Source organism: Callospermophilus lateralis, chromosome 2 (genome assembly GCF_048772815.1).
Source record: "Callospermophilus lateralis isolate mCalLat2 chromosome 2, mCalLat2.hap1, whole genome shotgun sequence".
Lineage (NCBI taxonomy): Eukaryota > Metazoa > Chordata > Mammalia > Rodentia > Sciuridae > Callospermophilus > Callospermophilus lateralis.
In genome coordinates this window covers 11,859,650-11,874,993 of record NC_135306.1, presented here as the reverse complement: position 1 = coordinate 11,874,993, position 15,344 = coordinate 11,859,650, and the positions used below count along the sequence as shown (strand labels likewise).

Below are 15,344 nucleotides of genomic sequence, written 5' to 3'. Positions count from 1 at the left end.
TACCTGTGTTTATAGCAACACAATTCATGATAGACAAACTGTAGAACCAGCCTAGATGTCCATCAACAGATGAAAGGATAAATAAAATGTGGTATATATACACAATGGAGATTTATTCTGCGTTAAAGAAATATTAGATTGTCATTTTCAGAAAAAAAAATGGATGGAACTAGAGACAATTATATTAAGTGAAATAAGTCAAACTCAGGTCAAAGGTCATATGTCTTCTCTCATATGCAGAAGCTAGAGAGGAAAAATGACAAGAAAGTTGGAGGGGACAGGGTTCTCATGAAAATCAAAAGGAGATCAGAAGAGGAAAGGGATCAAGGGATAGAAAATAGGGAGGGAGGGGGGAGTGATTGGGAGTGATATCAGCCAAATTACATTTTTATATTGTGTATCAGGTGCATGTATGAGTATGTAACAATGAATCCCATCAGTATGCACAACTATAGTGCAACATTAAAAGATGTAGAATAAAAGAGCAGACAAGTTCTGTGACAGAATAAGACAAGCACAGGCAATGTGGTGAAGACTCAGCATAGGAGAAGAAATGTCAGTCAGGGATACAGTAAAGGTCTACATCTTTGAAGTCAGAGGACATGAATAGTGCAATATCATGGGAGCTAGGCATGTAGCCAAAGGGATTGTTCCTAAAAAATTATTAGACAGACAATGCAGAATAAGGATTGAGATGAGACCACTGGACTTTACAAGAGGTTGAAGAATGATGGGAGGTGTTGAGAAGATGGTATGGTAGGGATCAAGGGAGTGTAGGGATTGAACCCGAGTGGAGAGATCTTTGGCTTGAGGCAGTGCCTTGGTATGGGGATCTGGAATCTATAGAGGAATAGAAATGGATGTCGGAAAAACTCTGAAGCAGGGAAGCAAAAAAGACCAGACCTTGGCTGGCTCAATGATGCTGAAGGTGCCCCAAGTACACTTGGTAATTCTCAAGGTGACTTCTAGAGTTCTCAAAAACTTGGCATCTATAGATGTCCGAAAATCCTCAGCAAAATAAATTCTTGATTACAATGTGTTTGAGTGACACTGTCACTCTCTGTCTCATATGGGGTGAAGGACTAGAATCAATGCATAAAGTTGAAACTGAGTAGCATCAAGGTTACTTTTTTTTTTTTGGTACTGAAGATTTAACCCAGGAATGCTTTACACTGATCTACATCCTCGGATATATATATATATATATATATTTTTTTTTTTTTTTTTTGAGACAATGTCTCACTAAGTTGCTTCAGGTCTCCCTAAATTGCTGAAGCTGTCCTTGAACTTGCAATCCGCCTGTCTCAGCCTCCTGAGCTGCTGGGATTACAGGTGTACACCACCACATCTGGCTCAAAGTTACCATTTTAATCTATTAAGAGATAACAAAACAGAGGCCAAGGTTCCACCCACCAAAAGCCTAAACAAAGCCATTTTTTTCATTGTTAAAAGAGTTCCTCAATCCTTCTTTAATGCAACAAAGTCATTGACTTTCAATTTTAGTTTTTACTTATCAAATGAATACTGAAAATAATTCAAAATATGTAAAATAAAATTCAAATTCATCAGAGTTTGAAACTCACACTATGAGACAGACCCACAGAAATTGGGGCTGAAATATGGAATTGAACATCCTGACTATCATTTCATGCTTACTGCTGGATCTACTTGTTTTGAATGGACTAAGTAGTGAACTTGCCAGCCCTGTGTGTCTAAATTGCTGTCTTTCACTTGCTCTCCGATATGCACCAAGCTGATCCCACAAGAAAGCCCACCATAGTAAACTGTCACTCTAACCAACTTCTCTGTCCTTGTTTTAGTTGATAATTCCACAATCCTATCCTCATATTACTTCAGAACTCTAGAATTAAAGCTAACAAGACCTACTGGCTTATTTATATCCACTTTGATAACTGAAGGTGAATGGCCTGATGGAGGGTCCCAGAGGCATGCAGATAAAGGCATGCAGATAAATATCCTGATCACATGTGTGTATCAATGTGACACATTTGCAGCTCCATCAGAGCACAGCACAGACAAGGGCCAAATCTGGTCAAGTCATCCAGGCCAATCCTCCTTCTGATCTCCCCAAACCAATCATGATAAAATTCTGCCCATACCTTTCCTCACCTTCCCACTACAGCCCACAGCAGGCTGGTCAGGAGTCCACTCTCCCCTGTCTGTGCAACCTGCAGAGTGCACCCTTGACATCCTTATTGCGAAGGCTATAAACAAACGGGTTGGCCAAAGGTGTAATGGTAGTGTACATTACTGCAGCCACCATATCCTGGTCCCGAGAGTTCTGGGAGGGAGGCTGGAAGTAGACCCAAATGATGGTGCCATAGAGGAAGCCAACCATGGTGAGGTGGGATCCACAAGTAGACACTGCTCGGCGGCGACCAGCTGCTGAAGGCAAACGTAAGATGGTGGCCCCAATTCGGACATAGGAGAGTACAATCAGGGCACAGGGGACCAGCATTAGGAAGCCGCCCTCCAAGAATATGGCCAGCTCATTGGAATGTATGTCTGAGCAAGAGGCTCTCAGAAGTGGTCGGTGGTCACAAAAGAAATGGGGAATGTGAACATGCCCCCCGGCATCCGCAGTCCAATACAGGGGCAGGAGGAGACCCACGTGTAGCATAGTATGCACTATGGAGACCGCCCAGCTCAAGGCCAGTAGGCAGGCACAGCGCTGGCGATTCATCACCAAAGCATAGTGCAGAGGGTTGCAGATGGCCACGTAGCGGTCTAGAGCCATGACAGCAATGACAAGTGTATCTGTGACTCCAAACGCATAGAAGAAAAAGAACTGAGCCAAGCAGCGGGCAGCAGGAATGGCTGGGTAATCAGAGGCCAGATGGACCAACAACTGGGGCAGGGTGACTGTGGAAAGCCCCAAGTCTATTATGGAGAGGCCACGGAGTAGATAATACATAGGTGAGTGGAGCCGGGAGTCCCGGGAGATGAGCAGTACCAGAGTCACATTCCCCAATATGGTGGTCAGGTAAATAGCCAGGAAGAGGAGAAAGAGGAGACTGTGAGGGATGCTCGATTTTGAGAACCCAAGGAGCAAGAAGACTGGAGAATGTGAAGCATTAGGAGCACAGCTCATGATGAGTGTTGAGGAGCTCTCCTGGAAGAAATTTAAGTCGAAAAGCAATAGGTCAGAGATTAGGGATCATAACATGTGCACATAATAGTTATGTTATTCAAGGTCCTTAAAGACCTAGATTCAACTCCACGGTTCTTTCTCTAGGTCATTCCCTTAATTTATTACAGCAGTTTTTCCAGTATTTCTTCCTTTTATTCACTGCAGAGACAATCTTCAAGAAATAATTACCTATCCACTGTCTTCAGCTTCTCATCTTCCATTCACACCTGATCCTACAGCCATTCTGATTTATTCTCTCTGAACCTGTCCAGAGAATAATATATCATTAAATCCCAGAACATGTAAAGAAATGGTTATTTAAAACTAGTAGACTTCTATAGTGAAATTGCCTTAGATTGTCATAAAATTGTTTTTCTGCTTTATTCTTTATGTTGGCAAATAGTACCATCATTACCATCTGCCTGATGCACAAACAAGAACCTTAAGGAACCCTCCCCCAACTCCCCACATCCAGTCACCCCTTGACATCTATGTTTTTCCTTATATCCAACCTTTATTCTTTGTTCATAAAACTATTTAAGCTTTGGCATCTCTGACTGATACTAATTTCCACAACCTCATTACTACTGTCTCCACTCGTCTCCCCCAATAGGTCTTCACACTGTTGCCACGGTTAAGACTTTTGATGTGGGACTTCACATTTAACTAGTCGGGGACTTGAGATTCAAATCCAAACTGTTGCTCTGACTTGTATGGAATTTTCATTATTAGTACTTAACGTCCCTGTCCAGGCTAATGTTAAGTCATGTGCTCAAAATTAACATGTGAAGTTCCCATACCCCTCCCTGAACATACTTAATTATTTTGAGAATTTCAGCCTCTGAAGTAAGAGTTACTAAACAGTAGAAACACCTACACACATATTCAACAATGATAGACATTTAAAGAAAACATAATAATCATCCTTTCAAATTCATAACTGAAAAAACTTTCAAGAATGTAAGGGAAATTTAGGGGCCTATAATCAAAGAAGGATATAAAAATAATATCTAAACTTCGTGGTGGTAGAGCTGGTGCTGATATCAGGTAGTTGGGAGAGGACACTATATCAGTCTTCAGAGTCCAAAGCTTGAGTATAAAATCCATGTAGTATAGGAGAGGAGGGCTTAGTCCTGTGTGAGGGCGGGTAGAGACCACCACATAACTGAAAACATTCAAAGTTAAGTTTTCAGGGAAAGAGTATACACAAATAGTAATAGGTACAGACAGATAGAGATTATATGAATTTCTTTGGGCTAAGAAAGAAGGAATGGAGGGCTGAGGTTGTGGCTTAGTGGTACAGCGCTCACCTAGCACATGGAAGGCACTGGTTTCAATCCTCAGCACCACATAGAAAGAAAGAAAGAGCTTGAAAAAATATTTTAAAAAGAAAAGAAGAAATGGAAACCCAGATCTCTCAGTATGCACTATTTGGAGGAAAAATTACCTCCCAAAGGAATCCAATTATGGGTTTTTACCATATACAGAGTGATAGTGCTAATTTTCAAATCAAATAAACCCTCAAAAAGAAAATTAAGATAAAAATATGCTTAAATGGGTAAAAACATTGGGGTACCTTATAGAAGCAAACATAAAATTTTTCCTCAGGGACTTACAGATTCCAATCCACAGAAGTCCATAAATAAAAATCTATTAAAGATAAGCTCACTATTCAAAATTACAAAAGACACATGAAATCTACTAATTATGACAATAATCAGCAATCAACAAACAATAGCATTAACCCCCTCCAACATCATAAAATTAACCAATCTGATAGAAATTATAAATTATATTTAAAGTGCTTATTGTCTAAAAGAAGGAATAAACATAATAATAATAATGAAGGCATTATAAAGATAAATGAAACCTATTTGAAAAAAAATTACTAGAAAATAAAAATATTCATATTCAGAAGAAAGATGCAAAAGAAAGAAAGAGGGTGACATGAAGACAGTACAAATTAATCAAGGTGTGAAAAGAGGATTAAGAATTACAGAGAGAAAAGGAAAGGACTCATATATACCAAAACAATGTGACTTTTCCTGTATACATACATGAATACGCCACAGCGAAGCTCAACATCAGGTACATCCACAAAACTGAGATCTTAATCAGAATAAGATATATTCCATAGTTATATAAATATATCAAAATACAGTGTACTGTCATGTATTACTAAAAAGAAAAAATATAAATAAATAAATAAATAAGGGGCTGGTGTTGTAGCTCAGTGGTAGAGCACTTGCCTCGCATGTGTGAGGCCCTGGGTTTGATCCTCAGCACCACGTAAAAATAAATAAATAAATAAATATGCTGTGTCCATCTACAACTAAAAAAGATAAATAAAATAATAAGTAAATTAGGCTGGGGCTGGGGCTCAGAGGTAAAGCACTTACCTAGCATGCGTGAGGCCCTGGGTTCAATTCTCAGTACCACATAAAAATAAAGATATTGTGTCCATCTATAACTAAAAAATAAATAAAAATTAAAAAAGTTTTAAAAAATAATAAGTAAATAAATAAATAAATAGTATTCACATGCAAAAGAATGAAAGTAAAAATTAAATTTACGTCATACATAAAAATCAATGCAAATAGTTTAAAGACTTAAACATAAGAATAGAAACTATAAAACTCTAGGAAAAAAATAGGGGGAAAAACTCCTTGACATTGATCTTGGCAAAATCCTTCAAAAGACTATAAATAAACAACTGGAACATCAAAAATTTCTGTATAACAAAGAAAACAGAAAACAGAATGCATAGATGGCCTACAGATTTAGAGAAAATGTTTATAAACTATACAACTAATAAAAGTTAGTATCCAAAACGTATAAGGAGCTCACCTTTGACAGAAAAAAAAAAATCTGATTTAAAAAAATGGGCAAAGGATCTGAAGATCCACAAGCCATCAGGTTTATTAAAGGGTGCTCAAAATCACTACTCATCAGAGAAACACCAATCAAAATATCTGCACTCTCCTGTTCACTGCAGCATGGTTTATAATTGCCAAGAGAGGAAAACTTAAGCATCTTTAGCTCAACTAATTTTTTAAATGCAGCAAATTGTTTCCATACCCTGGCAGGAGTCTACACTGAGTCCCTTCCACAGCGTCCTTTAAGAACTTGAGTAATATTTTGCAGCACATTTTTAGTTTCCAAATGTATTTTCTTAAACTGACTTTTTATTATTGATCCCTAATTTAATAGCAATCTAAGCAGAGAATTTAATCTCTATGAGGTTAGTGCTTTGAAGCTTTTGGAAACTCACTTTGTCACCTGATATATAGCTAAATGGACCAGTGACAGGCGAGGACAGCCCTGAAAACTAACAATTTGTAGAAATATAAACAGGGTTGGCATTCCTGGTAGATGAAGGATAAACTATTCAGTTAGATATTGTGCTACATCTATAGGTACATGTTTTAACAGTCATTTACCATACTATAGAACACTTGAAAATAGATACATGCTTTCATAAGTGTAAGTCTCCACAATATAACTGAAAAAGACCAATTGCAAAATTATAGAAAAGTATGACCAATACGAATATTTTTAACATGCAGAATTATTGTGGTGTTTTTGTTGTTTGTTTGATTTGGGGTTTTTGTGCCAGGGATTGAACCCAGGGGCACTTTACCACCAAGCTATATCCCCAGACGTTTTTATTTTTTTTATTTTGAGACAAGGTGTTGCTAAGTTGCTGAAGCTGGTTTTGAATTTGTGATCCTCCTGCCTCAGCCTCCTGAGCCACTGGGATTACAGGTGTGCATCACCACACCTAGCTTCTGTTACTTTTTTTATTTAAAAAAAAAAGACATATATAATAAAATTCTAAAAACATGCATGGGAATAGTCACTATTTAGTGTAGTAGGTACCTTTGGGGAAAGAGGAAAGACAGAACCAAGGTTAAAATAGCAGCTTGAGTTTTAATTGTATCTGTATTAAAACCAGAAATAACAAAACACAAATTTTGTTAAAGTTGGGGTTTTGACTTATGTAACTCATTATCCTTCTCTTTTTACACATTGTTCTGTATTTTGAAGCTTTTCCTATGAAGATATAAAGGGAAAAGTTAAGGATAGACACTTAGACATAAGAACTTTTATTTTCTAATGGTTCTTTTTATTTATTCCTTCTAAGCACACCTTTCCATCCCAAAATAACATGAACCTCAGTTAATTAAATCACATACTAAGTACATAACGGAAAATCCAGAATTAGGTAACATCTATATTAGAACTAGTAGAATCAGAGATTTACCTCCAAAGCAATTTTCTAACACATTAAACAAAAAGAGGCCCCAATACATGTGAATCACCACCTTGGAACCTGTGCAGTGTGCCATGATGCTACCTTAGGTTGTCCTTCCCTAAATCCAGGCATGTCCCACATTTCTGATTACCATTTCTGTTTCCCTGTCTTGCTGTAATAAGCTCTAGAGTGAGCTTATGATGGCAGCTCTTACTTCAGCCTGATTTCAGGAATCCAGAGTCAGAAAGAATGTTTTTCACAGGGCTCTGGAATAGAAGAGAGAAATCTTCAACAAAACTAGAAGAGGGAGGGCTGGGGATGTAGCTCAGTGGCAAAGCACTTGCCTTGTATGTACCAAGCCCTGGGTTCCATCCTCAGTATTGCAAAAAACAGCAATGTATAAATAAACCAAGACCAGGGGAGATGTAGGTGGAGCACTCAGGTATCTGCCTGTGTCAACCTCAGGAGCTCAGGATTGATTAATTGTAGTGTTTGGCTCATGCTACACCATCTTTATTGATTTAAACATTGCTTGACTGCTGTCTCCCTTGGTTTTAAAGAGCATATATTAAATGCAAATTAATTTATTGTCCAACAGACAGGAGAACACTGATGACGATTCCTATCTACTTGTATGAACCTTCTCCATCCCTTACCCTTGCTACTCTGCCTGAGGTAGCCAACCTTCAGAATCTTGAGGCAGTCATTCTCTCGCTTTGTTTATATATGTCTGTGGTATTATATACCTATGAATTGATACATCTATAGATATTTCAAGAAGAATATTATTAATTTTGAGATGATCTTAAATTTATGAAAAGGCAACAAGCTTTAAGCCATTTGACTTAAGTTTCAGTATTATATTACTTAGATTCACTGACATGATTCGATATAGCTGTGCCTCACTTATTTTTCACTGTTACAAAATATCTCTTTGTATGAATATACCACAAAATATGTAGTCCTTCTCTGTGATGTATGTTTGGGTTTATTTACTGGGTTCTGCTACCCTGAGGATGGATACACGCCGACATAGTTTATATTTCAGGGCTCCAAGTTACTACTTCTCACAGATGGGCAAGTTTCTTGACTTTTCTGAGTCTCAGATTACTGAACCATAAAATGGACATGGAAACTACTGTTGAAAAGTTATTAGAAGAATTAAATAAAATGCTTACTAGTGTTTAAAAATTATAATTCACAATTATAAACAATTTGTCCCATTTCATATATCTGGAATAATTAACTTAGCTTTCAAATTAAGTATTTTATTCAATTTTTGCTTCCAAGGTTATCATTGAATTATCCTCACCAGATTCAATGATCTGTATCAACAGTAGCCTTAGATAATAACTGTGGAGCCCTTTTGCTGTATGCCAAATACAATGCAAAGCACTGCACATTTGTGACTGTACTAAGCCTTCAATTCTGTATGTTACTTTATTAAATTTTCAATTCTGTGAGGCAGGCACTGCTTTATTCTGACTTTACATATAAGAACGCTGAAGCACAGAAAAATCAAGCAATTTTCTTAATGTTATACAGCTAGTCACTGGCAAAACTGCCATCTGGGGCCAGAAAATTTGACATCCTGACAGCTGCTTTTCTGAACATTTTTCATTTTCCTTTTCCACTAATGAATGTCATTATTAACTATTATCCCCAAACTTATTGGTAATAATTTTTTCAAACTCCATGATACTTAAAAATAATTAATTTTACCCTCATTCTCCCCAATGTTTTCTCTTTTCCATATCTTTTACTGATTTTCAGTAATGTATAAAGAAATCATCCAAAATTATTTTTCTTATAAAGTACAATTGTTCTTTTAAATAACAATTGACAACTGTAAGCCATGTCTCTGAAAGTACTTGAGAGATGAGATAAAAGAACGGATGCAGTTTTGGATAATTGTTCTGAATGCCTGAAGTTGCCTATGGGTGCCAGAAGATAGTTTTGGCTGGACCAAGTGCAACAAGTTTCATATTATGTCAGATTGTTCACTTATTTATACATCTATTGATTAATTCATCTGCTCTACTGAGACATTATGGCAAATAACACTAATATCCTGCCATAAAGAAGCCACAGCATGGGAAGAAAGAAGAATAAACTCAATACAAAACAGAGCAATGAGCAATATGATGAATATAAGTAAAGGGTCTTGTGAAGCTTCTTTGGAGCTGGTTCCATTTCAGCCTTAGCTGGGGTCGGGATGGTGGGCTGAAGTTATAAAAAGATTGCCAAGGAGGTAACCCAACCACAGGAGGGTGTGAGATATAAAAACTCTTCTTTTTGACATCAAAACTACCCTCTGTTTTATTCTGAATGAATAATGGTGGGTGTACTATAACTCTTATGTGCATGTTAACATGTGTGTGTATATTGAATTCTAGGTGACAAATTTAAAAAAATAATTTTCAAAAGGAAGAATTTAGTACTAACTGGCTATGTCTCTTAAACTTTCCTTTCTAAAGTTCTATGCTTCTCAAAAAGAAACTTGTGTGATTCTCTTTGAAAGATGACTAAAATGCATGGTGAGGTTTCAAAGACATAGAAGTGAAGACGCAATGGAGGAAAGAATGAACACCAACAGAAAACATACAAATGCAAAGTTCTGGGGGAGTGAGAATGGGATACAGAGTGGGAGAAGAGTGCAGACTGAACGGATGAATTGAAAGAATGCAAGGACACCCAGAAATGGAGAACAGAAGGGGGATTCGCCAGGGCTGGGGTCAGGGAGAGAGTTTTTGAATAATTTTTAGAAACCATAAGGAAAACAAGAGGAAGAATGTTTGAAATGACAAGAGGCAGAAGTATAATTGAGGATGGGAATTTAAGAAAATTATTAGGGAAGAAACAATTGGAAGAAATTAAGGTTTCCAGGGAAAGGAGAAGGGCATGTGGATGATGAGTGGGAAACAGATGGGAATGTGGACAAAAGGAGAACAGAAAGGAGGGGTCGTGGGATAGAGCAAAGGAGAGAAGTGAAGGCAGGGGTGAGAAATGGAGCATCAAGAACAGGAGCAGAAGGAAGCAGGGATGGCAAGAGGAAGGACAAAAGGAATGGCTATGAGGACATAAAGGAGAAAAGACGGTGTTGAGCATGGTGGGGTCCAGAGTGAGAGACAGGCTGTTGAGAAAGACAAGACGTGGTCAGGAGGCAGCAAGCTGGAAGAAGGGGCTGCTCTCACCCTGGTCTCTGTAGCTCCAGCCTCTGTGGGACCACAGGGATCTGGCCATGGTGCTGAAGGGCAGATTGGGGACAGACCAGGAAATTAGGGCTGGTGAGGCCTGGTGACATTTATAAGTCATGAGGCCCAAGGGATCTTTCCCCTAGAGCCGCCTGGGTGAGGCCAGGTACAATACCTGCCACCCCATAAACCAGGAAAACATGGACACACTCTCAGGGGAAGGCTAAAAGCTCAAGTCCCTTCCAATGACTCTGCCACTGGTGCTAATGGGATAGAAAGTAATTTAATCAATGCCCAGGTAACCCAAAATGGCAGACACTGTGTCAAACTACCCTAATAAATCACAAGTTATCACCTGGTTATCTTCATATGGTGTGATAAATAAGGATGACATAATGGTCCCAAGCAGGGCTTTGAAGCCAAGTAAATACAAGCTTATGAATCTGGCAACTAATTAATCTCTCTGAGCTCCATTCTATTTATGCATAAACTTCAAATAACACTTTTTATAATGATTGTCATGAATACTAGACTATTATGTAAGAAGGGTTCAACATAAATCCTGACAGGGAGTAAAGACCTAAATAATAATTTCTTGTTAATGCCACTGTTGTTGATCCAATAATGATAAATATTGTCCAACCAAAGTGAATTTGGATTTTTCAGATGTAACTAAGGTGCACTATGTGTAACTCAATTCCCATACTTGACTCTCTGCCTCTGGAAGAAAGAGCTGTGATGAATTCACCTCCAAATCCAATGTCTACCCCAGTGTCTAGCACAAAGAAGTCACTCAAGAAATTTACCAAGCTGGATAAATAGCTAATTAGTGACAATCCTTCTTCCAATAATCATAATTCCCAAACATAATTAAATGCCAATCATCCTCCCACACAGTGTAGGATTAAATAAAACTGATAGTAGTTTTTCTCTTTATTTCATCTGTTTTCATAGTCAATTAACTAATCCATTCTTCCATCTGTACAGCAAGCTAAACGCCTAAAATTCTGAAAAATAGAAATCAATGTATTATTAATGTTTTGATAATATTAAAATATACTCCTAAACACTTATAAGGTACTTGAATCCTAGCTATATATAAGTGGGACTAAACAGACACAATGCTCATGCAATTAAATCAGGGAAGGCAAAAATCTGTGCTACGCTCCCTGACAGCAAGAGCTTATTTGGCTCTGGCAACCTCTGTTCAGAAACTCAATGAAATTCCAGAGTAGGCATTTATATATTTTATTTACCATAGAAACTAAAACAAAGAATAACATAAAATGAGATCATCTCATTTTAATACTGTTAAGGAATTCTAAATATTATTTTTTTTACAATTTTCCCATAGCTTTATTGAGGTGAAATTAAAGTACAGTAAAAAGCACATATTTGAAGTATGCAATTTGATCAATTTGACATGTATGTAACCAATAAAATCAATATTAAAAAAGCATTTCTGTTACTTTTATTAAGTTTGAAATCAAGCAAACTGTATTACCTGCATGATTTATTACATTAGAAATCAATCATCTTAAGATATATAGAACCCCACCTGGACATGTCAACTATTTCAAAATTAAATGCACATTTATAAATACCTCAGAGGTCAAGGAAGAAAGCACTAGAAAAAATAAATAAAAAGCACTTTGAACTAAGTGATAATAAAAGCTTAAAATATCAGGATTTCTGGGATAGGGAAACAATACTCAGATGAACATTTATACCTTAAAATGCTTATATCAGAAAGAAGTTACAATAACAAATTACTTTCAAATTATGTATTAAGAAGAAAAAAAAAGAGTAGGAGCAGAAATACACAAAATAGAGAAGAAATAATACAGCTAAAATTTGATAAAATAAACAAGTCTAATGAAGAAAAAAAAGAACACAAAAACTAATGTCAATGGAAAGGGGGCTATCAAAATAACCCTATGGATGCTAAAACTATATTAAGGTAATATTATAATTATATGACAACATATGTGATAGCTTATATACATAGTCTAAACTAGAGAAGGATTCATGTGCTACTGAGAAGAAAGTGTATTCAATCATTATTGGATGAAATATTCTATATATATCTGGTAAGTCTAAATTATCAATTGTATTTTTTTTTTACTTCTATAGCTTCCTTATTTCATTTTTGTTTGGAGGATCTATCCAGGAGTGACAGAGGCATGTTAAAGTTACACAGTATTATTGTGTTGTGGTCAGTTTGATTCTTGAAATTGAGATGGGTTTGTTTGATTTATATAGATACTCCATTGTTTGGGTTATAAATATTTATGATTGTTATGTATTGTTGATGTATAATTCCCTTAAGCAGTATGAAATGGCCTACATTGTCCCTTCTAATGAACTTTGGCCAAAGTCTACTTTATCTGATATGAGGATAGAAACCCCTGCTTGTTTACATGATCCATGTGAGTGATATATTTTAATCCCACCTTCATCTTCAGTCTGTGGATGTCTTTGCCTATGAGGTGAGTCTCTTGGAGACAGCATATTGTTAGGTCTTATTTGTTAATTCAATCTGCCAGTCTTAAGTTTAGCCATTAATGTTGAAGATATTATTGAGATATGATTTATATTCCCAGTCATTTAGGTTTATTTCTAGTTTTTAATTTGAAATAGTTTCTCCTTTTATTGACTATTCCATTAGTGTAGTTCCTACCTTTGCTGGTTTTCACTTTTTTTTTTTCATTTATTCTCATGGAGTATTTTGTTGAGAGTGTTTTGTAGTGCAGATTTTCTAGTTGTGAATTTTTTTAATTTTTTAAATCATATAAGGTTTTATTTCATCTATAAATCTGAAGCTTAATTTTGCTGGATATAGGGTTCTTGGTTGGCATGCACATTCTTTCAGAGTTTGGTATATGTTGTTCCAGGATCTCCAAGCTTTGAGGGTCTGGGTTGAGAAATCAGCTGAGATCCAAATTGTTTTACCCCTACACATAATCTGATATTTTTCTCTGGAAGCCTTTAAAATTCTATCCTTATTCTGTATGTTAGGCATCTTCATTATAATATGTCTTGGTGTGGGTCTGCTATAATTTTGTACATTTGGGATCCTGTAAGCCTCTTGTATTTGATTTTCCATTTTATTCTTTAGGTTTGGGAAATTTTCTAGTATATTATTGAAAAGATTGTGCATTCCTTTGGCTTGTATCTCTGTGCCTTCATCTATCCCAATATATCTTAAATTTGTTCTTTTCATGTTATCCTACAGTTTTTGGAAGTTCTGTCCATGGTTTCTTAACATCTTCTCTCTGTGGTCAACTCATTTTCAAGATTATTTATTTTGTCTTAATTGCCTGAGGTTCTGTCTTCCAAGTGGTGATGTTTTCTATTGAATTTTTATTTTGGTTTATTGTTTTCTTCATTTTGAGGATTTTTGCTTGTTTTTTTTTTCAGAATTTCTCTCTCTTTATTGAACTCATCTTTAACTTTCTGTATTTTCTTTCTGATTTCATTTCTTATACCATACTTTACTTCACAGATCAATTTAAATATGTACATTCTAAACTCCCTCTCTGACATTTCTTCCAATGTAGTGTTGATGGATTCTGTTACTGTTTTGGTTTGTTTTGTTATTGTATTGGTTTGTTTGGGGAAATTTGTTCCCTTGCTTTTTCGTATTGTTTGTGTGTCTACCCATCAGTACCTCACTGTTTAGGGGGCAACAAATAATAACAACAACCAATGCAAATACAGTATTAAATATACAGCATTAAACCAAATAGTTCCCACTATGACATCTATAGTATTAATTATCACAACAAGAAGAAATAATATGATCAGTGATTACCTACAAAAAATAGCAAGTTTGAAAAAGGGTTTATAATTTCAAATAGTGGACAGGGAGAGAACAGAAATGATATAGGATATGATGATTATGGGGGAGGAGGATAGAAGAAGAAGTAAAAACATTAAAGGAAGAGTGAATGATAGAACAATAGAGACTGGCTGTTAGCAGAAGAAAAGAGAATCAAGGGAAACAGGAGAAAATATACATATGTAAAGTAAAAATTTTTAAAACTTAAAAATAAAAGAATACAAAACAAAACTTTTTAGTTTTATGCTAATCAAACATCCTAGTTCACAAAAAACTAATCCATGAAAAAATAACTGGCTTTAAAAATGCTATAAATGAGAAAAAAACAAATATGAATATGTATAAATGGGCACCTTTAAGGTCACAATTAAACAGAGGAAAAGAATTTTAAAAAAAATCTTGATGAAAAGTTGAAGAATTCTTTCTGTTGAAGTGCAAAATATTCTCAGCTTCTCTTCTCAGCAGTTTTAGGGGGCTCTTCTGGAGTGTGATGCTCTGTCCTCTGGATTGCTGGAGTGAGAGAGGTAATCCCAAGGCGAAATTCCTGAACGCAGGGTTTAGGCTTACGTGGGCTCCAGACTTTTTGCTGAATGCCAGTTGGCCTGGAGATTTTAAATCACACACCTCCAGTGTCCAGAACTTGCTGGTTCATGCTGGAAGACTACCCCAGGGATCTCCCCTGGGGTCCACTCATGTGTTGTAGTTCCAATTCTTATTCTTCTGCGTGTTTCCTGATCTCAGTTTCATACTCCAAATTCAATCTCTCCCTTCTGAGTTCCCTCCCTGATGTGTCTCTCCCAGCTGGTCCTGCAGGCAGCCAGATTGGAGGGGGAGGGGGAGAACCAGATGGGTTTCTGTGACCAGTTGCCCCCTATGTAAACCTCTCTCCACGTTTGATTTTCC

At 36.5% G+C, this 15,344-nt stretch overlaps 1 protein-coding gene across 1 annotated transcript; it reads right to left on the bottom strand.

Moving 5' to 3' along the window:
- Nucleotides 1-2,158: 2,158 nt before the first annotated feature.
- Or1b1 (olfactory receptor family 1 subfamily B member 1) lies at nucleotides 2,159-3,112 on the bottom strand. The gene has a single exon (XM_076843125.2). It carries the CDS (start codon nucleotides 3,110-3,112, stop codon nucleotides 2,159-2,161), a length of 954 nt encoding a protein of 317 aa, XP_076699240.2.
- Between the last annotated feature and the right edge of the window lie 12,232 nt (nucleotides 3,113-15,344).

Excerpts from the sequence above, each read along its gene's own strand:
- Or1b1 (XM_076843125.2), bottom strand. The coding sequence starts at position 3,112 with ATGAGCTGTGCTCCTAATGCTTCACATTCTCCAGTCTTCTTGCTCCTT.